General features: G+C 36.5%; 1 protein-coding gene across 2 annotated transcripts; it reads right to left on the minus strand.

Moving 5' to 3' along the window:
* Positions 1-256: 256 nt before the first annotated feature.
* ncapg (non-SMC condensin I complex, subunit G) lies at positions 257-26,292 on the minus strand. Of its 2 annotated transcripts, XM_084096021.1 has the most exons (23): positions 26,208-26,273; positions 25,776-25,812; positions 25,413-25,530; positions 23,857-24,072; positions 23,515-23,743; positions 23,227-23,372; positions 22,922-23,006; positions 20,366-20,561; positions 11,926-12,075; positions 11,639-11,779; positions 11,369-11,492; positions 10,255-10,344; positions 9,984-10,169; positions 7,669-7,779; positions 7,352-7,471; positions 7,048-7,269; positions 3,822-4,003; positions 3,154-3,316; positions 2,876-3,046; positions 2,557-2,680; positions 1,143-1,187; positions 984-1,053; positions 257-874 (listed from the first exon to the last, which is right to left on the minus strand). In XM_084096021.1, exons 2-23 carry the CDS (start codon positions 25,793-25,795, stop codon positions 748-750), a joined length of 3,036 nt encoding a protein of 1,011 aa, XP_083952147.1. In that variant the 5' UTR covers positions 25,796-25,812; positions 26,208-26,273; the 3' UTR covers positions 257-747. The 2 variants fall into 2 exon arrangements, with proteins under 2 accessions (XP_083952147.1, XP_083952148.1); XM_084096022.1 differs by lacking the exon at positions 25,776-25,812 and having other exon boundaries at positions 26,208-26,292.
* Positions 26,293-27,225: the final 933 nt, after the last annotated feature.

The raw sequence follows: 27,225 nt of genomic DNA on the forward strand, positions 1-27,225 counted from the left end.
ATCTCTATGCCTATGCCAACCATATGCTGGAGTAGGAGCTTGTAATGGGAATCGTCAGGAGGCCTTCTGTATATAGTCTTACAATATTCAAATATGCCATTTAAAAGTTTTGGCCACTGTAAACTTGTTACCTGGTGCTAGATGTTGTACATAAACATACAAATTATGTACACATTGTATTTTCTCTGTGTTTTTATACTTGCCTTTAAAGATGTCTCAATCACTAGAACAATAAAATCTCTTGCAAACAGATTTTGTCCTCCTGTCAGAGTAATTGTGTTACAGTTTTAAACATTTTATTCAGGTTTAAAAGATGCATACAAATGCAAGTAAACATTTTATATGGAAATATGAGCCAGCTTCTCAACCAACTTTCAAATATTAGCTGTTATTGACATGCACCAAATTTCCAACATTTAGTTCATAATAGGATCATCATTTTGTTAATAGTAAATTATAAAAGAAAGGGGTAGTTTGATCCACTTTCTGTGCATTTTTTTAAAAAGAACAGCCTCAAACAAGTAAATAAATGTTAACGTGACTCCTTCCCAAGGACAACCTCTTGAGAGGTCCTGCAGATGCTGCATTCTAACAAAGGTAATTTTGACATCTACCCAGGTTGAGATTGTAAGGAGTCAAGATTCCTCGAGTATAATAGAAATTTAGCAGTATGTAATTTCCCAGGTAGATCTGAAGTGACTGTAGGATGCTATAGGAAGGATGACTTTTCATCATAACTAATCCACTCTATGAACCATTGGCCTCCTGGTTCATGAGGGCAGTCAGATCCTGCTTGGTTTTATCCAGAGAAGCAATCTTGGCACGGCGACTTGGTCGCACTGATGGAGGCACTTCTGGAACATTCTCTTCATCACTATAGAAAGAATTAAGAACAAAACACAATCGAAAGATAAAAAAAAATCTCAAATGTAATTTTGTATATATATATATATATATATATAAAGTCAAGATGTGGAACAAACCTTTCATCAGAGGACAACTCTGCTTTACTGGTTTTCTTCCCATTTTTTGCAGTGGAAGCTTTTTTCTGGCCTGAAAAACAACAGACAGAGCTAAATACAACCATCATAAAAGCTACACCAAAAAACAAAACAATATTCCACTATCAAATTAGACTGTACCTCGTTTAGCACGTTTAGGTTTAGTCTCATCTTTGTTCACCACCTCTGCAAGGATACAGATAGGTTTGTTAATACAACAGCTACTTTATTTACTACAGGTATTATATCACGTCAATATTTGCAACCAGGAGTGGATTTTAAAGGGCGTTTTTACTGTTACAATATAAATATAGTGTACTGTCCATTTACAGTACTTTAATCGAGAATGAGCTACAACTGAAAAAATCTATATTTGTTATAATATAAATTAAATCAAATTACATAAATATATAAAAAATTAAAACAAATGTAAATACTTAAAGGGACACAGTGTAACTTTTTTGTTCAAAATTAATTTAAATAGTCAATAAACCAATACTTCTAGTCTTACCCTGATTCACTATGGTAAGCCCATTATAAGCATTTATATTTTAGACCGGGCGGGAACGTTTTCACAGGAAATTGCATACATAAGCCACTCGCCTGTGCATCTCATCATATCCGTAAACAGAGAAAAGTTCCTCTGGCTACTTTGACACGTGTATGGTGTGGGTAGGGCTGCATGATATATTGTTGTAGCATCAATATCACGATGTGAGCACCAACAATAGTCACATCGCAAGATGTGTGATTCAAAGTATAGGGATCGTAGTTGATTGGTTCCAGTTCGGAACGCATGTGATTCGCGGATTGATTGCAAAATTTTAAAGTGCCCCAATTATGCTATTTTAAAGGCTCCTAATGGAGCCCTAAATCTCGAACCTCTGGGAATTCACCTGTTTGTTTAAAAACATTGAATAAAGGAAAAGTCTGCTGCCAAAAAGAAAACATGACAGAGCTAGTAATTAAATATGAATCAACACTGGCTTGTCTTTTCAGAGATGGCTAGAACTGAGGGATTTAAAATGCTGTAAAAGCGATGGGGAGAATTCAGTTTAAGGTATTATTATAGTTTATTAAGAATAAGGTATTTTATTGAGCAGATCAATTGCCATATGTAGCTCTCTGACAGAGTTCATTGTAAAGCATTAATTATTTATTTTTCTAGTTGAAGTTTTTTGTCCATGATTTTTTCAGCAGTGGGATAATCCCTCTCGTTTTAGTTATGAGACAGAACCATGTTTATCCGCAGTCATGGAGAGCCGAAGCACAACCAATACGATGTTCTTCCTCAAAATGCATGCAGTTTTGTTTAACTGCTAGAGGGCAAAATGTTGCATAGTGTACTTGTAAAGATTTAAACGGAATCAAATGAAAATTATGAATCAACTAAATGAATCAAATATTAGCTCAACCATCAACCCTTACATAAATTAAACTAGATAGGACTAAGAAAAAGTATAATACAATTATACTAATAAAAACCTTTTTTTCTTCCTCAGCCATTATACATTTTTGAACCTAGTGACAGGATGCTTAGCTTGCTTGCTAGTACCTCCAGTATTGTCATCCAAGTTAAGCAAAGTTGTGTCCTGGTTACTGCCTGATTTGGAACGATCCCCATTAAGCTGGTTACGAAGTTTTTCAATAACCCTTGTACAGTACTTATCTTTCACTTCCTGTAACACACAAGATGGAAAAACAGTGATCACTTGATGGATCATAAATAATTGCATACATTAATGAAATATCCCATCAGTTAGATTGGCATTAATTTCTCATCCTTTTCTGCTTAATCTGGTTAGAGAGATTTAAGGATAAAAGCAAAAAACAACATATACATGTTCACAAAAGAGACCTAACTCCAGCAGTACCTGTAAAATGTCTTTTAACAGTAGTTGCAATTCATTGTTGGCAGGTCCAGGTTCAGTGTTAATCTCCAGCCAGCTGAGAGTTTTACAGTAGAGACGCACCTCAGGAGCAGAAACGTCTCTCAAGATCTCATTACAAACACGCACTGCCAGGGAGTCATGCACAGACACAGCCTGGAAAAGAGATGTTTGATCATTTAAATAATATCAACATATTAAAGTGCTTTAAACATAACCAATTACTGTTGTTTCTGTAAGCGTGCATGCAAGTTCAAGTGTACCTGTACGGCAGCAGGTTGCACAAGAGCACTGGGTCGTGTTAGTTCAACAAACAGTTCAGCCACGTTGGATGTGTCAACCTCAGACAATGGAGAGGTCACGGGAGCATTGAACAGAGTTCTCATGGTTGGCAGGAAACTCTCCTCCACACACTCTTGATTTGCTCTAGTGCACAACAATTACAGGAACAACTGTAAATATCTGGCTGTGCTGTTACAACAGTCTTTAACGTTAATGGCACCATTATTGTAATTCAGATGTACGCGTTACATTATAGGGTTAGTTCACCCAAAAATTAAAATTCTGATATTTGATGTGTTCCATGTATGCGTTTTGATTAATGTTTATATGTGAATAAAAGGCTAAATTAAACCTGTTCACCATATAAAACAATCCTGTTTCTTCAGAAGACTTGTATTAAACATCTTGCTTCATATGGATTACTTTTACAATCTCTTTTTTACCCTTTGAAAAAAATTTAAGTTTTGGAGGAATGGATTTTCAATAGAGGGACTAAAATCTCTCAGGTTTTATTAAAAATGTTCATTTGTGTTTCAAAGATGAAAGTCACATTGATTTAGAAAAACAGGAGGGTGGAGTAAAAGACAGTTTTCATTTTTGGGTGAACTACCCCTTTAATTACTCAAAGCAGATCTCCCTACATGTTTACCTACTGGCCCGGGCATATAACTGTAAGAATACCCCCAGGCAATGCCGTAGTCTTTGGTCATCCTCCGTTACAGGATTGTACCACAATAGCACCAGACGGGACAGCATCTTTGGACTTAGGATTCTCCCACAGTACATCAGCTTGGCCAGACCCTCTGCGGTCTCTGTGCGGAGCTCACAGATCTGAAAAATTTCAAATAGGTTTTTTTTGCTACAGCATTTGCAGTACATTTACACCATCTAGTCATGTATAAACAGGGCACATTGTCAAAATGACTACCAATCAGCTCCAGCAAGTCGTCAGCTTAAGGAGCTGGCAGAAAATCACTGCATAGGTTCAACATGTGAATGAAACTAACATTAACAGTTCTATCAAATAAAGGCTGTTCACAGCAATGTCAAGTCATCATGAAATCATGCTTAATGGAATGCAGCAGTGTTTATTATAAACATTTTTTCTGAACACTTCAGAAAACAACAACATTCTCTTCTCTGATGACGCATACACCAGTGTGAGGGCTATCTCTCAGAGTGCGCGAGTAGCCTACTGGATAGTTTAAAATCGCTTGAATGTTTAAACTGATAAGACTTAAGACGACGTGAAAATGATAAAGTAGTTACGATGCACTGATGGCCCGATTGTGCAAGTGACAATTCAGTCATGTCCCGGCTCATAAATGCGAGAGTGTGGTATCACCGCCTGCAGCGCTTGACGCTTGCCTTGTGCAACACATTTTGAGAGACGAGAGAGAGAAGACGCGGCAGCATCGTTGAACACTCAAGCTGTTTGTGAAATTGCATCTCGAAGAAAGTTTAGTTGTACTCGACGGTGTGTTTTTGCTTGTGTTTCCTCCTTTAGCGGTTACAGTTTTTTTGCATAGGCCTATTTTGCTAAATATTGTGCTTTGTTGGAGGTCTGGTAACCAAACCACTTCCATTCTATTGAAGTAGCTCCCTTTTTACATAGCTACTAACTCGACATCGGAAGCTGTGACAGGCTGCTCTTACTCTGCTCTTGCTCTTACAGTGTGATGTCATATTGTGTGTGCACGTGCGCCTATGGTGCGCGTGAAAGAATACGTCAGCAGCGCTCCAAAAAAAAAAAAAACCCATTCGTCCGCAGCCGCTCCTCTACTCCTGACCGCAAGTCCACCGTCAGTGTTGTAGGTAGGCACTAGGTTTTTTGTGTTCATTTCTATTGCATTACGATTGAAAGCAGTATCAATAATGTCAAAAATATGATGTGCAGTCAAGTTCGGGTGGGTGTATATGCTGTTTAAATGAGTGTTCTCACCGATACGCTGCTTGTGATTCGCGGAGTTTTGACGAGTTGTATTTTGACAACTTGATATTTCTTATTCAAAAGTGTCACAGCAGAGGAATGGAAAGCCATTAAAAAGTATTGACTTAAGAAACACTTCAAATATTTTCAATAAATCATGTTCCCATTCACTCCGGCGACTAATTTTAAAATGAATTAAACTAAATTATATTTATAGGCATTAACTAATTCTAATCCCTAATGCCAAAATGTTTTCTTTGTAGGGCTGTGCCGGTAAACTTGACAACCGCACCACCGCGGTTGTAAAGCGCCACCGCGGTGGCTGAGGAATACCGGCGGTGGTTTGCAAAAAAAAATTTTGTATGTGAATGCTGTTTTACATTAATATTATGACACACAAAGCTTTGTTTACAAAATAAATAATAGGTTAGCAATTAAATGTTATATTGCAGGCGCAGCCATGGAAAAGTTTGAATTCATGACGAATGAGAGAGTTGTGCGTGAGTCCATAAATTTAAACTTTGTCGGCTTTGAATTCTGCTTTGCGATCTTCACCCGATAATCAGCGAATTTAAAAATATTCCATTAGTTATTCCATATAGAAAGTTGAATTGTCTACTTTTAAACAAAACAATTAAAAACGAAAATAAACCGACTAGCATATGTTTATGTATTCCGTATAGGGCGCGTTCACTGCGAAGATGACGAGTGAGCATCGTCAACTTCATCTTTGCAGCCCAACACTGACACAAAAAACCCCACTTTATTAATAAACAATTCAAATGTCTCCTTGCTATATTTGACACGTTCATAATCATTACTTTTGCCGGTTTGTGACAGCTGTTGTGTGCGTTATTGGCAGCGTCACCCACATGAACGCGTCAACCGCATCAGCACCAGAACATGGAGATTTTATTTTAGAGAATGATCGCACAACAGACATTAGAACATAATCGAATATTCAAAAATCGTGACTCATCCCTACATGGAATCTCTTTTTTCTTTTCCCATACCTTCACTCGCGTCTCACCCATTTCCAAAGGGGATTATAAACGTTTCTTCCTTTGTTCGCTTTTAGGTCGATTATTTTCGTATTCTTTACTGTGGTAAAGTAGAAAAAACGCTGTAGGACAGATATAGCCTACATTTTTTACATGTACGTCAAATTCTTTTTAACACAGTTTGTGCTGGTTATTAGACATATTGGTATAGGCGCGTCAAGTTCATTTGTAAAGCGCGTTTCACACGCGCGGGTGATTTTAGTTTGGCTTTCTCTGGCAGCGCGCAAACATAGCTTAAATGTCTTGCCCATGTGGAAGATAAAATTCGCTCTTCATACCTTTTACAAGTAGAAAACATGAAGATATCAGAAAAGAGATTGATGGTCTCTTTCCTGCTCGTGTCCCACATCCCTCTCAAAGCGCAGAGCGGTAGGCTGTATCACGCGTCTTTGTGTGGAAATATTAAACAAAAGTTTTTTTTTTCTTAAATAGATTAAGATTTTTCTTAAATAGAATAGATTTATTATATTATGTAAGTTACCAGTATTTACTGATATTTATTGCAATGCTTTAGAGGCTTTATTGTGTTGTTTCTTTGTTTTTATTTATTTATTTCAAAACAACCCCCCAAACACCGCAACACCGCCGGTATTTGGGTCCATTACCACCGCGGTGGTAAAAAACTGCCACCGTCACAGCCCTATTTCTTTGTTCAAGTAATTAAATGGTCAGGCATTATTGTTAACTCGCAAGACAGTAAGGAGAAAATGACAATTTGATGGATAATTTAAATATATTCTGCAATCACATTTTGGTAATGTATTCATTCCACCATCACCACTGTTCAGGGACCTGGATATTGGATAGGGGGTGCTGGCCCAAACAAAGGTTGAGAACCACTGCTTTAACATGTGAAAGTGCCTAAAGTGATGGATATGCGGTACCTCACTATCAAGGAATTCTGAAAGCATCCTCAGAATGCCCTGGACGGTACTCTCCTCTTCAACTTGTTGGTCAGGTTGTCCGTTATTGTCTGGAGAGTCAGGTGCCTGGGAGGTAGGAGGAGCAGACTTGTCTTGCAGGATGTTAAGGCCATTGAGCAGGAGCTGGTCAATGAGAGCTCGGAGAGCACTGATCCTGATTTTAGGCTCGTCTAGCTGTGTGATCTAAAACACACACACACAAAATAATCTCCAAGCTTTCAAGACAAAGTGAATTTGGTCATCTTTAACACAAATGTTTAAATACCTGCAAGAGCAGCACAAGGTGTGTGTTAGCGAGGTCTTTACTATGGAGAGCAGCAGTTCCCAAACAGATGACAGCCATGTTGCGCACAGCAGGGTTAGGGTTAGACACACTTGGCAGTATCTAGGAATGAGAAAGCACTTTGAAGTTATATTCCCATAACTGCAGCTCCAGTTGAGCACTACACTGATTTGTGTACAGAGTCCAGTAACCAAAGTGGCTTGTGATAAAAGCGCCATGCAGACCCAAGTTTTTCATATACTGCAGAAAAGCAGGAAATGATTATTAATGTGAGTGCTTTTATGGATGAGTATGAGTACCAGTGACTCTATCAGAGCATTCATGGTAGGGCAGATTCCTCTCTTGATGTTCATTTGCTTGAACAACTCGGCACACATCGTCAGACATTTCAACAAAGTCTCTGGATCACTCTGGGGAAAATATACACATGACATGTGATTACATTATGTGAGATTATATTTAAATTAAGCACTTAATGTAAGGCTTAAAGGACAATTCCAGTGAAAAATGAACCTAGGGGTATTTAACACATGGTTACCGAGTCGATCGTTCCCTGCGATGCGTTTTCATGAAAATCAAATGTATAGAGTTTTATCTAAAAACAGATTAGCTCATAGCAGTAGTATATGGGGCATAGAGTAAGTAAAATTAAATCGCTAGTTAATACCACTAACAAGGCTCAAAATAGCCTCACACTAACACGGTAGCATAATGAGGGTCCTTACATACAAACCGAAGCATTGAGAACTTTGTAAGTGTACAGACAGTTTAATAAGAAGATACTTTATAAAGACAGTACATTACGCGTTTACATGCAGGATCCATCTTGGAAAACAGTCTCGACTAATCGAGCCACGAACGCCGTGCTACGTTAGATTTCACAAACGTAACTCCTATCGACCAGCTATCCTATCGACGGCGTTCGTGGCTCGATTAGTCGAGACTGTTTTCCAAGATGGATCCTGCATGTAAACGCGTAATGTACTGTCTTTATAAGGTATCTTCTTCTTAAAGGTTCATTTTTCACTGGAATTGTCCTTTAATATGTACATGCACGTTAATGGTGTCAACTATGCCACAGTGTTCACCTAAAATGTGACACCAAGACTCAGGCCATTCACACGACATTTGTTCTCACACTTCGCCTTGTAATATGTTAATTTATGACACTGATCGAGCAATTCACTAACTAACTTATGCTCATATGATACAAGTTTTACAACAAATTTTAATACAACAGCCATCCACAAAAATAATTCCAAGACCAATTCATCATGTATACTGTGACTGACAGCATAGTGATAGACAAAATTTAAATTGACAATTATCTAATCAGCAGATATTTGTTGGAAGACCTATTTTAAAATATAATTTATTACCGTGATGGCAAAGCTGAATTTTCAGCATCATTATTCTTCTGTACTTACATGATGAATATGCTGATATGCTGAATTGGTGCTCAAATAAGATTCTTATTAAAGGGATAGTTCACCCAAAAATGAAAATTAGCCCATGATTTACTCACCCTCAAGCCATCCTAGGTGTATATGACTTTTCTTTCAGACAAATATAATCGGAGATATATTTAAAAAAAAAATGTCCTGGCTCTTCCAAGCTTTAAAATGGCAGTGAATGAAGGACCAGATTTTGAATTCCATAAAAAGCGCATACATCCATCATAAAAGTGCTCCGCATGGCTCCGGGGGGTTAATAATGGCCTTCTGAAGCAAAGCAATGCATTTGTGTAAGTAAAATGTCCATATTTAAAATGTTATAAAGCTAAAAATAACTAGTTTCCGACAGACGGCCATACACATCGATTTACAGTGAAAGAGTAACCCCTAAACTGATGCACTGACGATCGCGGAAGCGCAGAGGATAGAGCAAAACAAAACACCGGTCATGAATCAGAAGTCTAAAACAAGAATTTTTAAAGAGAAATGTCAGAGGATTTCAATATAAGAGAAGATGAGCTTGAGTTTGTTGCCCAGCCCTATTTGTTTGAACCGCGAGAGACATCAAAGCTTGTGCTACTCCTACATTACGTCAGGGGTTACTCTTTTGGCGCAAGTCGACCTGCGTAGGCCTTCTGCCGGAAGATAGTTATTTTCGTTTTTAAAGTATTAAATATGGATATTTTTTTTACAAAAACCCAATGCTTTGCTTCGGAAGGCCTTTATCAACCTCCTGGGTCGTATGGATTACTTTTATGATAAATGGATGCGCTTTTTTGGACTTCAAAATCAGGAACGCCATTATAAAGCTTGGAAGAGAATTATTTTATTTTTTTATATATATAATTCCAATTGTGTTCATCTGAAAGAAGAAAGTCATATACACCTAGGATGGCTTGAGGGTGAATAAATCATGGGATAATTTTCTTTTTTGGGTGAACTAACCCTTTAATAATAACAGTTGAAAACAGTTGTGCAACTAAAAATTGTGGAAACTGATGCATCATTTTTCAGAATTCTTTGAATAAAAAAAAGTTCAAAAGAACATTTATTTGAAACATTATAAATGTATTTACTATAACTTTTTATTAAAATGTATGCTTGCTGAATAAATGTATTTTATTTTTTTAATGTATGTGAGTGTCTTTGTAATTTAGTACCTTCTCCACACACTGCTCCTTGATATTTTCAGCAGGCTGCGAAGCCTCCAGGGCAAGCTGGTTCTTGAGCTCTTCCAGCTGAGAGATGGAGTCTTTCAGCTCAGCTGCACGACTGAAGTCCTGACAGCTGATGCAATCTTCTAAAGTCTGCTTGGCCTCCATTATCTGCACTCGCACCTCAGCTAACTATAAAAAAAATGTTAAAATGATGCCAATCTCATGCATCATGTTGATGCCATTAAGCATCAGTGGTTTATGAAGTTTTACTCACTCTAACTTGCTTTCTGCGTTTCTCATTCTCATCCACAGGTTCAGAGATGGGAAAAATGGGCTCTCTCACATCAGAGATTATTTCAGCAACCTGATTAAAATAACCGCACACATACAAAATTAAACCTTCAGTGAATTGCTGTAGAGACACTTGACTGCATAAATCAGCAGATCTCAAAGGCCACATTTACATAGTCAACCAATTAAATTTTTTCAGCAAACTGCCACCGATAATTCTTGTTGCATGTTCTCCATCTGAGAGGACTACACTGATTAGGGTTGTAACTTATGACAATAATAACTTAAGGGCAGAAAAAATATCAGAGACAGAGACTTCTCTAATCTCTATCCCCGTCGAAAAAGAAGTTCAAATTTGTTCAAATCACCTACGATGACTTGAGGGTGAGTAAATCATGGGCTAATTTTCATTTTTGGGTGCACTATCCCTTAAATTACTAGTATGTACTATGAAGAAATATGTTACTATTGTAGAATAGAATGTACTTCTCAAAATAATAATAATAATAATAATAATAATAATAATAATAATAATAATAATAATAACAATAACAACAACAACACAATTTATTTAGACAAAAACATTATATTCCTTAATGTTTGTTTTAATTTATCAAATCTTTGTTGTGCAGCACTTTTCATTTGATTACATTAAAACATTTAAAAAATTTAGTTTTACGCACTAATTGATTACCGCCGTTTTTTTGTAATATTTTTGAATAAAATTTTCTGAATAAAATACATTTCATTCTTAAAAACTTGTTCCAGTCAATAATCGATCACTAAACTGAAATGATTATACATGTTTTTGATGATTCAAATATGAATAAACAAAAACAAATGGTTTCAAGTTTGTTATAGTAAAGCATTTTTTTTTATTATTTTTTTACCAAAACCCCTGTTTTCATTCATTTAACTGTCCTTTTAACTGATGATAATAATAATTGATTGTTTAACAATTTTCTGAGACAGTTTTCAAACCATGAAAGTCTCATAACGTTACAAATCTAACACTGATACAATCTCTGGCTGCCACAAACAGAAGATTTTTCTTCTTTTAAAAAAAAAAAAAGTATGATGTTCTCACAAGGACTGACCATCTGAATTTTCTGTGCTTCATCTCGTAGAATGCCGATCAGTTTCTCCACCAGCAAACCAATCAGAGATGTGGGTGTGTTGGGCATCACGAGAATCTCCTGGAGCACTGCTACCATGCGCTTCCTAGAACAGTTCATGGGAAGATTAAAATTTTAATATCTAGATTTGCAGTTAATAAATACAACAGACTTTTATGGGTGTTATACAAGTTATACAGACATAAAGGGAGGAAAAGGACTATCAAAAACTGAAGATAATAATGCTCAGACCTGCCGCCTTCTTCAGAAGTGTCAAGACACCCGACTAGCAGAATCAGCTGCTGTCCAACAAACTCTTGGGTCATCACCATCTCAAGCTGTGTCATATCAGCTCTTTGCTCCTCAGACAGCGGAGTAATGCTCTTTAGATAACTGAAACAAAAAGGCTTCCTTTTTTAGCTGGGTTATGATTTGCAAATGTTAAGTGTTTAACTGAATTCAAAAAGAAAATTAAACATGGAAGAATAATTAACTCAATTAAAAGGGTTACAAGAAACTAAAGTGTAGAGCATATTCACCTGTATAGATACTCTGCAAAGATGGCCGCCTCAGGGAGTAACTTCTCCAGTAATTCCTCATCCTCATTTCCTTTACTCTTGACAAACTCACACAACGCTCTCCAGTACAAGACGTTTTCACATGTTAGGGAGTCCACAGTAATTAGTTTCCTATACAGAGGCACATACACATTTAAGAAATGAGATTAATGTTGAAGATTGCCCAAACAAATACTAACAGGCAGTGTGTAGCAACTCGTAACTTAAAGCATAATGTAATAACTGCACATTACATTATTAAACGTAATAATCAAAGTTTACAGACATTTTAGTCAGTAAATAGTAAATATTTATTTGGATATTTTGTTTGGTTATACTTTTCCTTTAATAAATGTTAAATGAGTATATATATGAAGACTTCAGATGCAAAAGCCTTTAAGTGCCATCTGAAATTTCCTTGTAGAATGATAATTTTTATCAAGCTTGTATATCCAAGTTCAGTAATTTCACTTTAATGATAATTAATAGGTAATTTTCATTGCCATTAAAGTGAACAAACATACAAGCTTGATAAAAATGATCATTCTACAAGGAAATTTCAGATGGCACTTAGAGGCTTTTGCATCTGAACACTTCATACATACATATATATACACACACATACAGTGTTTCCCACAGACTAATTAGTGGCTGTGCGCCACAGAATCAATACCGGCCGCCACATATTGCGTTTCGTTATAACAATTTTTTTTTACGCCATTTAAAACACGCAGCGTATTCATTCAGCTGCATTTCCTTTCTCTGTGAGTGATGTAGATGACTGCTGCGCTTACGACAGGGCGCATATTACTGAAATAACGAGCAGAGAGAGAGCCCCGGTCGCGCGCGTCTTCAAACTGCCTTTCTCTCTCGCTCCCTCGCGCATATTAATCAAAATCACGATGGTAAAAGATCGGAAGACCGAAGTTTCACGTGGAGCATTCGTATATTTTTTTCCCGAATTACCGCTGGGTGTGAATTGTGCTAAAAAAATAAAATAAAAATAATTTTTTTTACGTTGCCTTATCTTTTCTGAAAAGCGTTCCGCCCATTCAGCTGACATAAAAATTTTCAATAAACAAAACCAAACCTATCCAATGATGAAATGTTGTTCTGTGTTGACAAATCTTGTGCGATGTCCTAACTGCCGGGATAATCACTAGGGATGCACCGATCCGATACTCAGTATCGGTATCGGCTCCGATACTGCCATTTTTGGCGGATCGGGTATCGGTCAGACAAGGCCGATCCAAATCCGATATTGTGTGTATACTATTCAGTGTTATTGTTAAGCCCCACAAAAGGCACACAAACATTATAAATAGGGATGGGACTTTTTCTCGACAAAACGACCGACATTCGACACATGCTCCACTCGACAAAAAAAATAGAGTGTCGACATGTCGAGGGGGCGGGGCTTGTGGGATTTCCAAATTGCATTTTTTTTTTTTTTTTGGCTTTTAATTTATTACATTTCCTATTCAAATACACATCATAAAGTGCCACTTTTCCCATAATGAAATAAAACATTTTAAATAAAACAATCCATTTTTTCTAAATGGGATCGCCACTTGACCGTTGAACCCACTTCTCCCGGAAAGACGCTCGCGCACACTCGTAGACCAGAGCAAGATAGCGAAAGCAGTACGCCATCAAAGCGCTGTGTGCTCGGGTTTTGGAAGTCAATGTCACCAAAGAAGTGTGTTTTTGTATGCCAGGGCAAGACAACCCTGCACAGATTCCCAAAGAACCCAGCGTTAAGTGGACCAGTGGATGGAGTTTGTTTTTTCAGAGCATCAACGGAGCTGTGTAAGACTGTTTGTTCCCTGCATTTTGACGATGATTGTTTTATAAACAAAGCCCAGATCGACGGATTTGCAGATCATCTAATGCGGATCGAGCAGTCACAATGATAAAGGTTCGCGATCGCATTCGGTGAGTAAACTGCTTAAAAAAAATGTCTCTATGTGTGTTGTTAGCTCGGTTAGCACAGCTATAGCATACCGCCCACACGGCCCGCCTCCAGACGCTCGTTTTTTTGCGGAAATACTCGGGACAGCCTATCTGTCTTTTATAAATATAATACAATTAAAGACTTTTTGGAGATATGAAGGATGCAATACTACTCTATAGGTACTCAAGATTAACAGGAGATTGAGTGAAAATGAGCATTTCACCCCCCCTTTAAAAAAGAAAAGAAAAGAAAGGCCGACAATCCGACAAAAAGTCGACACATGGGCCTCGACAGTCGATTTCCCAAATCCCGTGTCGTTCCCATCCCTAATTATAAAGCACCATAAGTTTTCGTGCACAATATTATAAGTCTTCTGAAGCCATTATATAGTATAATGTGAGATATACCGTATTTTCCGGACTATAAGTCGCACTTTTTTTCATAGTTTGGCTGGCCCTGCGACTTATATTCAGGTGCGACTTATATATCAAAATTAATTCAGACTGAGATGAACCAAGATAAAACATTACCGTCTACAGCCGCGAGAGGGCGCTCTAGTTGGCGGAGTTATTCAGAAGCGACACCATATGAAGAAAATTTAATGGATTCAGTGATGTGGAATGAGATCGCGGGAGCTTGTTGAACTTGTTTACTGGTAACTTGCTTGTTGGACTCCCTGGCTTATGTTAATTTAGCCTATTCAGCCTCCCAGGTATATGTTCTTTATGCTATTGTGTAGCTGAATAACTGTTAATGTGTTGCGTTAACACACCGGACACCTACTCAGCCTGTTGTTCTGTGTGCTACTGTGTAGTTAAATAACTTGCCTTTCCAGATTAAATGTATGTTCTTGGTCTTGGATTTTGTGAAATAAATTTCTAAATAAATGCGACTTATACTCCAGTGCGACTTATATATGTTTTTTTCCTCTTCATGACGCATTTTTTGACTGATGCGACTTATACTCCGGAGCGACTTATAGTCCGGAAAATACGGTAAATTAATATTTAAGTCGTTAAATTCAAGATCACGTAAACGTTTCCCTCAGCTGCGGCTGTCAATCATTCTCCATTCAGCACTCAAACAGCGCGTCGCGTTCGGTTACGACAGTTAACACGATGAAACTCTCCAAGATGATTCAATGTTACTATTATTATACTTGATCTGTAGATAAAGGTCTATGGTTTCGCATAAAACAACTTTATCTTGCTGGACTTTATTGCTGTACCTTAATCATGTTACTTGATCTGTAGATAAAGGTCTATGGTTTCGCATAAAACAACTTTATCTTGCTGGACTTTATTGCTGTACCTTAATCATGTTACTTTCTACCAGGTGTCTGTTAGATCACAACACTGGAGTAAAGTCAGGTACTATTTGTTCTTCACGCGCACAGTAACTGAAATTTAAAACTGTTAAAAGAAAATGCTGAATAGACTATTGCATAGATAGATACTGTATAATACACTATGCATCAATATGTATTTTCTTTGTGCTTTAAACTTTTCAATGCGGACTCAACGCGCTGCGCGCCGTGACTCGTGTTGCTTCAAGCGCATCATTCTGCGCTCGGGATGCGCATAAGCCCTCTGTGCCGCCCTGTATTGGAGCCTTTCATATCATAATACAGTGACGCAATGAAAGATTATCAATAGCCGTTCTTGTTCTGTCCTATCTATTATGTTGCTACCTCATTAAACAGCTGTGCTATACATTTAAAAAATGTCTCAATTTTATAGTAATATATAAAATAATTGCTATTTTTGATTTTTATCTTGTTTTTCATGAATGTATTTTACAACAATACAAAGAGCAATGTGTAAAGTTTTACCAGATTTAGTGTTACACTTATTGTCTCTAATTTGTTCCCCACTAAACTTTTTTTTTTTTTTCACAAAATGTTCCGATTTTATACAATTATTGTGCACTCGTGATTTTTCTAGACTAAATTTTACTGCTGAATTATCCACTAATCTAGTTTATAATAGCATTTATGTCAGATTATGATCATATATTTTTTGTTGTTGTTTTTCTTTTTTTCAGTTCTTATTATCAGTTCAACACAGAGTTATAGAAATTCTACTTGATAAAAAAAAAAACTCGGTACAGATCGGTATCGGCCGATACTCAGAATTTTTGGGATCGGATCGGATCGGTTCGGTTCTGAAAAAATGGTATCGTTGCATCCCTAATAATCACACAACGCGTACAAGTCCGCTAATGTCCGATTCCCGTACTAATGACTCCTTTGAACCGATTCCATTTAATGAATGGTTAAAACAACTGATCTGTCCAACACTGAATCGGTGTATTACAAATCGGTAACACTTTACAATAAGGTTCCATTTATTAAACATTAGTTAACATTAACTATTAATAAACTGCACGTCTACAGCATTAATTAATCTTTATTAATGTTAATTTCACCATTTACTAGTAGCCTGCATTATTTAAATCAAAAGTTGTATTTGTTAACATTAGTTAGCCTAATGCACTGTGTGAAGTAACAATAAAAATACAGCTGTTCATTGTTTGTTCATCTAAGATTAACAAAGATTAATAAATACAGTAACAAATGTATTGCTCGTGCATGTTAGTTAGCCTAATACATTAACTAATGTAAACAAATCAAACCACATTTAACACTTCTTAAAATGAGAATGTAAGTGTGCTTACCCCTTTTTTTAGTATGAGTGGTTAGCAAGATTTAACCTTAATAAACTACTGTATTTTCAGGTTATCTATATGACAATGTGTAGAACAATTACCAAAACAATCTTTTAGTTTTGACTGTTTGCGGTAAATGCAGTTGGGTTGTTGAGGTCAAAACTCTAAATAAGCTGTGAATCAAATAAACTTACTATAAATGTTGTGTCTTTTTTTACTCTTACACTGAATGCTTGGATTTTGTGAAGGTGTGAATCATTTTTGATTAATATTTAATATAATAAAGTTCTGTGTAACGAATAATTAGGCTGTGTGTCCACCAAAGCGTTTTTTCACACGGCTGGCGTGTTTTTTCAATTGTTTTCAATGGGAGCGCCGCATTTTTAAAATGCCATGAACGTAGCGGTTTTTTTTACAGGTCGCCGAGAGTTGAAGAATGTTCAACTTTGGGTAAAACGCAGCGCTCATCACTGTCACTTTTTACCCAACCATCCAATCACAGTGGAGGAGGGGCGGGACTAATACCACACTGACCAACCGCCACATTCTGCTTGTACAACGTCAACAGATGACAACAACAAGCATAATAACGGAACAAAATAATTTAAAACAAGAGCCAGAGAAAATGCATTACATTGTATCGACATTGTTATGTAGAATCAAAACAGAAACAAAATATGTGTGAAATGAGATACTAGTAACACTCTCACGCATATTCCGTATCATAACAAGCAAAGTGTCTCAACTAAAAAAAAAAACCCCAATGCTGCCAAACACTCTCAAGCGCCCATAGCTAGGCGTTTTCAGCTGGCTAAAAACGCTTTGGTGGACACACGGCCTTAACGAAGGAACCCCGCCCTCGCCATTGCCCCGCCCCGCTCCCCCACCACCACAAATTACTTTCTAATCTGTGGGAAACACACATACATATACATATACATATACATATACATATATATATATATATATATATATATATATATATATATATATATATATATATATTATATCTGCCATTAGTTACTGGCAGGCCCACCATGGATCTTCACACTTTTCAAATTTCTTATGCCAAATATGGGAAAAACTAGCAGAATATTAGAGCCCGACCGATATATCGGCGGGCCGATATTATCGGCCGATATTAGGCATTTTCCTAACTATCGGTATCGGCATTTATAATGGCCGATAAATTAATATTTAAAAAAAAGCAGCGTGCAGTGATTTATGTAAGGATGGCGCTGCCAATAAAGCACCTAAAAGCTGTCACAAAGAACGGGCAAAAGTGGCAAAAAAATAACGGCCGCGTCCGGTGTAGACACAGTGTTAAAGCTCATTCTGCTACGTTACAACATCAAGCAATATTCCAATAATTTATGTAATTATAACACTTTATATAGGGCCATTTTGCATTAAGAGTAGCCAGATGGACACGCGAGACGCGACACGTTCAGAATTAATACACTTTTAGTAAACTACAGAAAAAAGCGGCGCACCTCACAGGCAGAGAACGCGTCCGAGAATGGACACTGCATTAGTGATATAAAACGCACACACACAGGTCTGTTAAATTAAGCAATACTTTTAAGGTAGTCTAATATTTTTCTGACTAACAAAATTACTGACACAGTAAAGGGTAGATTTAGATAAAGAAAAACGAAATTTAAATAAAGAAAACGAAATTTAAATAAAGAAAAACAAAATTTAAATAAAGAAAAACGAAATTTAAATAAAGAAATTAAACGAAATTTAAATAAAGAAAAACGAAATTTAAATAAAGAAAAACGAAATTTAAATAAAGAAAAACGAAATTAAGTTAAATTAAAAAACGAGATTAATTTAGATTGATAATAACGGGTAAAAAGGCTAATACATTTTGTTTCTATTATTCTATTTTCCACAATGTCAAAGCAACACAGCTTAACCCAAAACACAAGCTCAGACATGCACTTCGTCCATACAAACTCCGCTGTTCTGCGATCTAGCCAGAGAACACTCCCGTTGCTGGAACACTTGCGCGTCAGTTCTATTTCTAGCATGCATGCGTTTTCCGCGTGGCTTGAGCCGCGCCTGAGAGACGCGTCTCACGCAGGCAGTGTGCAAACTCCAACCTGTTAACATGGGAGCCGAAATAAAAACGGCCATGCCACGCAGTCAGTGTGTCGCCGGCCTTATTCAAGCGCGAATGATAACCGTTTCGCGGGGGATCCCAGATGTGAAAAAAAAACGAATGTCAAATTTTCAAATTGAATACCAACCCACCGAACGAATATTCGGGTCCAGCCCTATAGCCTAGTTTCACGTTTAGTACATTTTGCTTACTACTTATTTAAAATAGTATAAAACTACTGTACATATGTAATTATAAACGTTTTCATTATGATATTATTCATTTTACTTTACTAAAAAGATCTGAGTTCTTGCTCCACTGGTAGATATTAGAGAAATTAAGATTAAAAATAGAAGATAAGGTTTTGTCAGTGACACTTTTGATATATTTATTGATACAAGTTATGTTTTAAATAACGTGACTAAATTAAAAGACAAAGTCGTTAGTGAAGATTATGCAACAGTATTTAGAATATAATATAATATAAAATGCAATGCAAACTAGTTTGGTTACAGCTCAAATTCTCATTCTATCATTCACCCTGCCTCCATTACATATCTTTGTCACACAAGTACTTGATCACCACATTTGAGTGATCATTGCAAAACGTTTATATATTTATTCTGTTTATACTGTGTATTCTATATACAGTACCCATCAAAAGTTTGTACACACCAATTGGAAAGTGTGTCCAAACATACTGTACTATAATACACATAAATAATATTGCTACTGTATTATAATATACACATAAATAATATCGGCCGATATATCGGTATCTGGCTTTTTTTTATCGGTATCGGCGCCCAAAAATCCATATCGGTCGGGCTCTACAGAATATTTATGGTAACATTTGCTTCAGGGTTTCTGCAGGTATCTTCAAATAATTGTGTGTGTTACTGTTCGTTCAAGCCAGGTTCAAGCACGAAAGAGAACTTTTCTGGCATGCTGTCTGTGTACACGATACTAGCGCGCGTCTTTCTGTACGTCGTGTGTGTTACTTAGACAGGACATTCACATTTTCTCTTGTCGCGCTTGAATGGTTTAAAAGAATTTGCATGAATAAGAGCAGGATCATATAATGTAAAACTAGCCAAAGGATGACAAAAATTAACGGATGCTACGTTAATTGCATTAAATATTTTAACGTGTTAAACTGTCTTCCAGCCATTTCTGCTGGAATTTGCACTTTCCCATTTTTCTGGTCTAGTTAGTTATTCCTAATGTACAAAATGCCCGCATCACCTCCGCATCATGGCAATTTTAGTCTGGCTGGAAGCCAAACTGGTTCTGCGTTTATCACACTAGCGTACATTAATTATGAAGGCTATATTCAAATTGATAAAATAAAATTCTTCAAAACTACATCAATTTTTAATGCCTGTAGGATTAAAATGTAATGCAATTTAAGGCCTTTTTTTTTCCGCAAAATCCATTTAATGACTTTTAATGCTCCGTGGAAACCTTGTTTCTCGAATGCAGCTGAAAGTACTATGCTTCTACTAATAGCTGAAAGCAAAGCACAATGAAAATAATAATAAAAAAATGGCAATAAACCTTTTCCAAGATGTCAAATGGACATACAAAGGACAGGGCATGTGTACATGTTTTTAAATTTTGGTGAACTGAATTATGCCGCAAAACTGCAGTGTCTGAAGTATGCTTGTTCTGGTGTTTAGATTCAAGTAACTGACCTCTCATCCAGCCTGATACCGTTCTGCAGGAGTTCATCAGGGTCTGTTGCCATGGAAAAGATGGCATGTAAGGTAGTCACTGCAGTTTCTGCACAGTTCTCTACATCCAGTTTGTGCAGCAACTGCAAAACATCTCCCTGCAGCAAGCGAAGCCAAGCAGGCAGCAAATGGGTCTTGATGACCTCCTTCACTGAGTCTAAGGGAAATGGACATGATTTGTTAATTGACTTATACTGCCATGTCAGCAGCAAATATAATATAATATATACAATTTACAAAATTATAAGATAATTTTGTATAAGCTTAATACAAGACAAAAATTCTAAGATGCATTCAGACGATACTTTGCCACATATTTCTAATAAACATGTTTGTTGTCTGATATTATCATCTCTAGGCAATGTAGTTCAGTAAGATATGTTTGATAGTAAAAATTATTTGAAAGGGCAGACATGAAGTGTTGTCCTTAATAGTAGAAACCTGTGTGCGAGTCTTTAATGACCCAGTTGTCACCTAAAAAAACAACTTGTTTGTGCCTAGGACTTTGTTGTTAGGAGATAGTGCTGCACAATTAATCTTATCGCAATGGCGATGTCAAGCCTGTGCGATTATATGACGCAAAATGCTGCGATTTTATTAAATAAATAAATGCATGTGTGGACATGACAACCCATTCTCTCTGAGAGCTGTTTGCCCATTTTCTACACTGCTAATAAAAAGAAAACCAGTCAGTTTCAGTTTAGGAAGTGGCACGTGTGGTGCGTATGGTCACGTCATGACTTTTTCCAGTGTGCAACGTGGAGAACAGGTGAAGATGGATGCCGAGCAGACGGACATTGAACTGGTGGCCAGAAAAAATTATACCTCTGTTATATGACGATATTTTGGCTATAAGATAACCGACACCGAGCAGAGAGAGCAGGGCTGCCAACTCTCACTCATTCAGCGCGAGACTCGCGCAATTGAAACTTTTCACATGCTCTCACGCCACATCCGTTTTCTCACGCAGAGAAAAATCACAAAGCAAAGAGGACACTTGACATCGACAGACTAGACAGAGCAGGTTACTTTTGATATGAAACTAATTCTCAGCTCTCAGATTCTGTCGATTTTATTACGAAATTCAAACAATAGCGTTTTGGCACTTGTAAATGTGACGTGACAGATTGTGGTTGTGAACCGAACATCTCTTAGCCAACTCTTTACTAGAAATATGGTGTGTTGAAAGATACAGTACAACTTACCAAAATGTTTAGGCCTCATACATAATATTGATCAATCAGTGTTTTTTTTTTTTTCAACCGCGGAAAGAGGTCAATAAAACAGCTGGAGAACAATGTCACAACGTTACATTTACCTCAGGAAAGCCATTTGATAGCACGTTAGCTGGCTAGACAAATTATATAGAGAGGAGTACATATAATATGTGCACTATATTAAATATTATATTTTACTTATTAAAATATTGTAATGTTATTATATCCTAGCAAAAACCACATTATATTTAATTTGAGTTATTTTTAACCTTTAATAATAATACCAGCTGACAGGGCTCTCAGTATGTTTACAGCATTAGGCGAGATTTTTTTTCTTGAGAAAAATTAACATGCATCTACAGTACCTAATATTTATACAAATAAATCTATACTGAATCAAGATCAGAATAAAATCACAAGATTTGAATTGAAATCGTGAAGTTTGTGTCAAGCAATGATAAAAACAGTAGCCAACAAGTCATTGTACAATGTAAACATTGTAACATGTTGTCACTAAACTTAAAATTCTGTTTAGTTACCAAATGTTTTGACAATCACAATACACTTACACCAAAAATTATCCACAGACTGAGTTTAGACAAAGCATGTGTGTTACATCCTACTTAAATGTCCCTGCTTGTCTGGACAGAATGTTAAAAATAACTTATTTTCATGAGCATACAAACGAAGAGTTCAGATGCAAAAGCCTCGAAGTGCCATCTGAAATGTTCTTCTAGAATGATAATTTTTATCAAGCTCGTATATTTAAGTTCAGTAATTTCACTTAAATGACAATTAATAGATCATTTTCATTGCCATTTAAGTTAAATTACTGAACTTAAATATACAAGCTTGATAAAAATGATCATTCTAGAAGAAAATTTCAGATGGCACTTAAAGGCTTTTGCATCTGAACTCTTCAAATGTTCTTATTTATTGATCTATTTATTTTATACTATTGTACAATTGAGACAATAACAGGTTTGCAGTAATGCAAAGATATCATTATTTAATTTTGTAAAAAAGATTTTAATTTGAAAACACTGTGCATTTAGTTGTTGTTGCTAGTTTGAGTTGAGAAATACACATTTCAGCATTATCAATAATCTGTCCGTGCATTTTCCTTGAAAACCAAGCAAATTGACTCATGAAACCATTTGTTTATTATATCGCAATATTGACCTCAATAATCCCAATATGACATTCTCCCCAAATCGTGCAGCCCTATTAGGAGACAATGCACATGAACTCTAATACATGCGTTGGAGAGTTTGATCAACAAACACGACAATGTCCTTACCTGCAGAGTCACTGAGGCCTTCATGCAATAAACTCACTCTCTGAGCGATGCTCAGAGCTCGAATATGCACTTTCTCTGCCAGTACCTGAGGCACATACATAAGCGCATCATGTTTATTGCATACACTACCGTTAAAAACTTAATTAACTAAAGTTAATACCTTTATTATTCAGCAAGGATTCATTAAATTGATCAAAACTGACAGTAAAGACTTTCACATAAATAAATAAAAAAACACCACTATTTACTAATTGTTAACTTTTATTGCAGATTAGTCAATTTGGTATTTTCTTAGACATTTTTACCTGATAAGCAAGTTTCCTGACTTTCTCTTTGACGTCTCGGGTGCGCTTGTAGATTTTAGAGAGTGTAGCAGCCGAGGGAGCGATGCAAGACAGCACAGCACGTCGAACCTCCGGGTTCGAGTCATTTTCCAAAAGCAGAATATAAGCTACAAACACAAAGAATTAATCACATTTACCTTATTTAAATTTACATTCCTTGGAAATTCATGGATCAATTTTGAACGTTAACATGTTAAGTAGGGATTGTAGCTCAATGTCTGTGAGTGAAAGTATGAGCATTCAGAGTACCTTTAATAGTGGGGCAGTCTGAGTCATTGGGGTCCTGAAGTCTGGCCAAGGCCAGTGCTGCCTGAATCCTGACATTAGGGTATTTGTCTGTTACTCTGACCAGCATGGCTTCATGGATCCTATCACACAGATCATCATCGATCTGAGCATTCTCACTCAGACTGCCCAGCAACTTATTCACCAGCTGACAAACACGAAACCGCACAGCATGGCTGTTTGCACCGTGAGACTGTGGGAGAGAAAAAGATGGTAAAGAGATGGATAAGAAATCGAATGAAAACAAAGGTACACTTTGAGGTATGACTTTTCCCCCAACCCAAATGTCTGCATGAGTGACACTACCTCCAACAAGAAGTTGAACAGAAAGTTCAAAAACTCAGTGTCATCATCTTCCTCCTCCTCCTCCTCAGTCTCCTCATTAACAGGCGTTTCGAAACTTGCAGCAAACTTAGTGACAAAATCAATGACATTCTCCACTGCAGGCTCTCGTGTGTAAATGATCATTGCATACTTCAGGCATCGGATGAACTCCTCATGGAATTCGGACTTATCTTCCAACTACACAGAATTAAAAATGACCTCATTTAGAAGATTGTTTGATGTGTCAGACAACATGTTAGAAAAAACTCCAATGCACCTACACTACCTTTCAAAAGTTTGGGGTTGGTAAGATTTTGTAATGTTATAGGATTCAAATTCTGTCATTAATTACTAACCCTCATGCCATTCCAAATGTGTAAGACTTTTGTTCATCTTCAGAACACAAATGAAGATACTTTTAATAAAATCAGACATTTCTGTCCCTCCATTGACAGCTACAGAACAAACTTTGAAGCTTCAAAAAGTTCATAAAGAGGTCATAAAACTAATCCATATGAATTGAGCGGTTTAGTTAAAATTTGCTGAGAAGACACAATAGCTTTATATGAACAGATTGAATTTAGACTTATTCACAAATAAACATTCATCATCTCACACATAAGTTGTGGTAAACAGAAGCTTAAGCATGTTTGCTTGACGTGCAAGAATCAAAGAGGTTTATTCTCGTGTGTTACACAGCACATTTGAGCTTCTGCATAAGGTTTGTTCATGCGGGTCAAGCAGGTTCGGTTCAGCTTCTGTCTATTGTTTGCTGATCAATGTTTATATGTGAATAAAAGCCTAAATTCAATCTGTTCATCATATAAAGCGACCAAGACAAGTCTCATAAGAAAATTTGGACTAAACCGCTCAATCCATATGGATTCGTTTTATGGATCTCTTTATGAACTTTTCGAAGTGTCAAAGTTTCAGTTGAGTAGCTGTCTATGGAGGGACAGAAAGCTCTCAGATTTCATCAAAAAGATCTTCATTTGTGTTGTGAAGATGAACGAAAGTCTTACAGGTTTGTAGCGACATGAGGGAGAGGGTTTGGGGCAACTATCCCTTTATTGAACGGTCAATTATAACCACCAAGAATGCATTTATTTTACCAGAAATTCAGTTAAAAATTTAATATTGTGAACCATTATTATAATTTAAAATAATAAAATATTCTGTTTTAGTATATTTTAAAATGTAATTTATTCCTGTGATGGGAAAGTGGATTTTTTTAGCAGCCATTACTTCAGTTTTCAGGGTCACATGATTCTTCAGAAAACATTCTAATATTCTGATTTGGTGTCAAACATTACCAATGATGAAAACCGTTATGCTCAATATTTTTGAGGAAACCATTATACCCTTTTTTCAGGTTTCTTTGAAGAATGTAACGTTAAAAAACAATAGCATTTATTTGAACTTATTTTTTTGATCAATTGAATGCTTTTTTCCTGAATAAAAGTATTCATTTGTCAAATACTGCCCCCAAACTTTTGAACGATAGTGTACATTATAAAATTCACGTAATTATGCTGCACCTTATTATATCTAGTCTTCAAACTGGCAACAAGTTTCGCCTTGTTATTATGAGCTTTCTGTGCCCGACGGAAAGCCTCTTCAATCTCCAGATCAGCGTCTCCAGGCATGTTGATGTTGCTGAGACACAAAAACAAATTACATGCCAGTCTGCATGTGAATGAATGATATTTGATATACGTTTACAAATCCAAAACACCCATGGAACACCGCATCTTGAGGACATCCGCTTAAACATGCATGTTAACGTTATTTTGTTTTTTAGTTGTTTTAGTGTTAGCTGTTTATAACACACTTCACAGGTTAAAGATAATTAGTCACAACAAATGTCGGGTATCGTTAACCCAGCACGACAGAATCGTTACCTGATCTTTCCTCCACCCATTGGACACTTTTAATGATCTAAATAAAAAGTTATTCGTTAAATAAGCTAGTAACGTTATATACGACACAGCACGATGCATGTTATCCCACAACAAATCAAACACATGAAAGAAGAGCACTGATTAAATGGTTGGATTACAGTTCAAATTCCCTAAATAAAACAGGTAACTTAACGTTAACGTTACTGGTTTGTAACGTTAACTTACGTATAAAATGAACGACACACCGCCTTGATAAACTGCTAACGTTAGCCCCGACAGTTACCAACAACACAAAACATGACGAACTAACTCATAATTATCATTTTAACAAATCAAAATTTGCCAGAACATTTTTCCTTGAGAGTGTATATGCTTAAATGTTCATTTTTTTTTATAAAAACAACAAAACAAAAACACTTTAATGCGACGTACCTTTAGAGAAGGCTTCTATCTCTTGAACAACGGTGTTAGCGCCACTTTTCAAACCTCTCTGCTCTCGCGAGAGTAACGTAGAACCGCCTCCTTCCGTCCCTGGCTGTCAATCATGCTTGTTACGGACAATACTATGGGGTTTCCGTCAGGGGGCGCTGAGAGGCTTAGTAACTACATCTTTGAATATGGACCTCCTTGGTTTAAATCTCAAGACGTGTTCAGTTTAACTTTCTTAATTTTAAGTTTTGGAGTCTGACATATAAGTTTAGATATCTATAGGACTACAATAATTCAGTAAAACGCTTTAATTAATCACGAACAGCTCTGTTTGGTCCAAATTTAAGCTCTTTGAAAGATACAGATATTGATTAAGCTATATATATTTATTTCTTTTAATTTTGTATTATTATATTATTTCTGCTGCTATTTCTTGCGGTTGGAATGAATGACAAATCCGAGACGTGATCACACGTTTCCAGTGTCCTGAAATAAAAAAATAAAAAAAATTAAAGCTGCAAGCAGCATTTATCGGGGTTCAAGCAGTTAAGGCCTTTAAGCACATAAGCATTTAAGACATTACGTTTTATTTAACAAGCTTTTAACCACTGAAATTATAGATGGAAAAATCCATTTACAGCCAATATAGGCAATTTACCATAGGAAATATGTAGTTTTCAAACCTTTTTGCCAGTTATAGCGCCACCTATGGTCCGATCTACATGAAATTTTGCATGCTTGTTTAGAATGTTATGGCACATATGCTCACCCATTTTCGTGAAGTTCTGAGTTTTCGTTTAGGATTTATAGGCTTCTGAGTGCATTTTGCCACGCCCATTTTCGTTATGACCCAATTATACCCATGCGAAAAATGCAAAAGTTAAACTTTTTTTCGATAATTATTGATCTAGAGAGTCCAGAGAATTGTCCTAGACTGGTCTGGTTCTGATCGGGCGAAAAACCAGGGACTAGTTCGCAAAAGTAGGTTTTTAACATATTCATGAATATTTAATGAACAGTT

This window comes from Abramis brama (genome assembly GCF_963993115.1).
Source record: "Abramis brama genome assembly, chromosome: 2".
Classification (NCBI taxonomy): Eukaryota; Metazoa; Chordata; class Actinopteri; order Cypriniformes; family Leuciscidae; genus Abramis; species Abramis brama.

Bases quoted from the DNA above. Each gene is read 5' to 3' on its own strand.
- ncapg (XM_084096021.1), bottom strand. From the start codon at position 25,795: ATGGGTGGAGGAAAGATCAG. The intron at 23,007-23,226 runs GTAAAAATGTCT...TATGTGCCTCAG, and splicing joins TCAGGAAACTTGCTTATCAG to GTACTGGCAGAGAAAGTGCA. The intron at 11,780-11,925 runs GTGAATATGCTC...TTTTTGTTTCAG, and splicing joins TTTGCAGAGTATCTATACAG to TTATCTAAAGAGCATTACTC.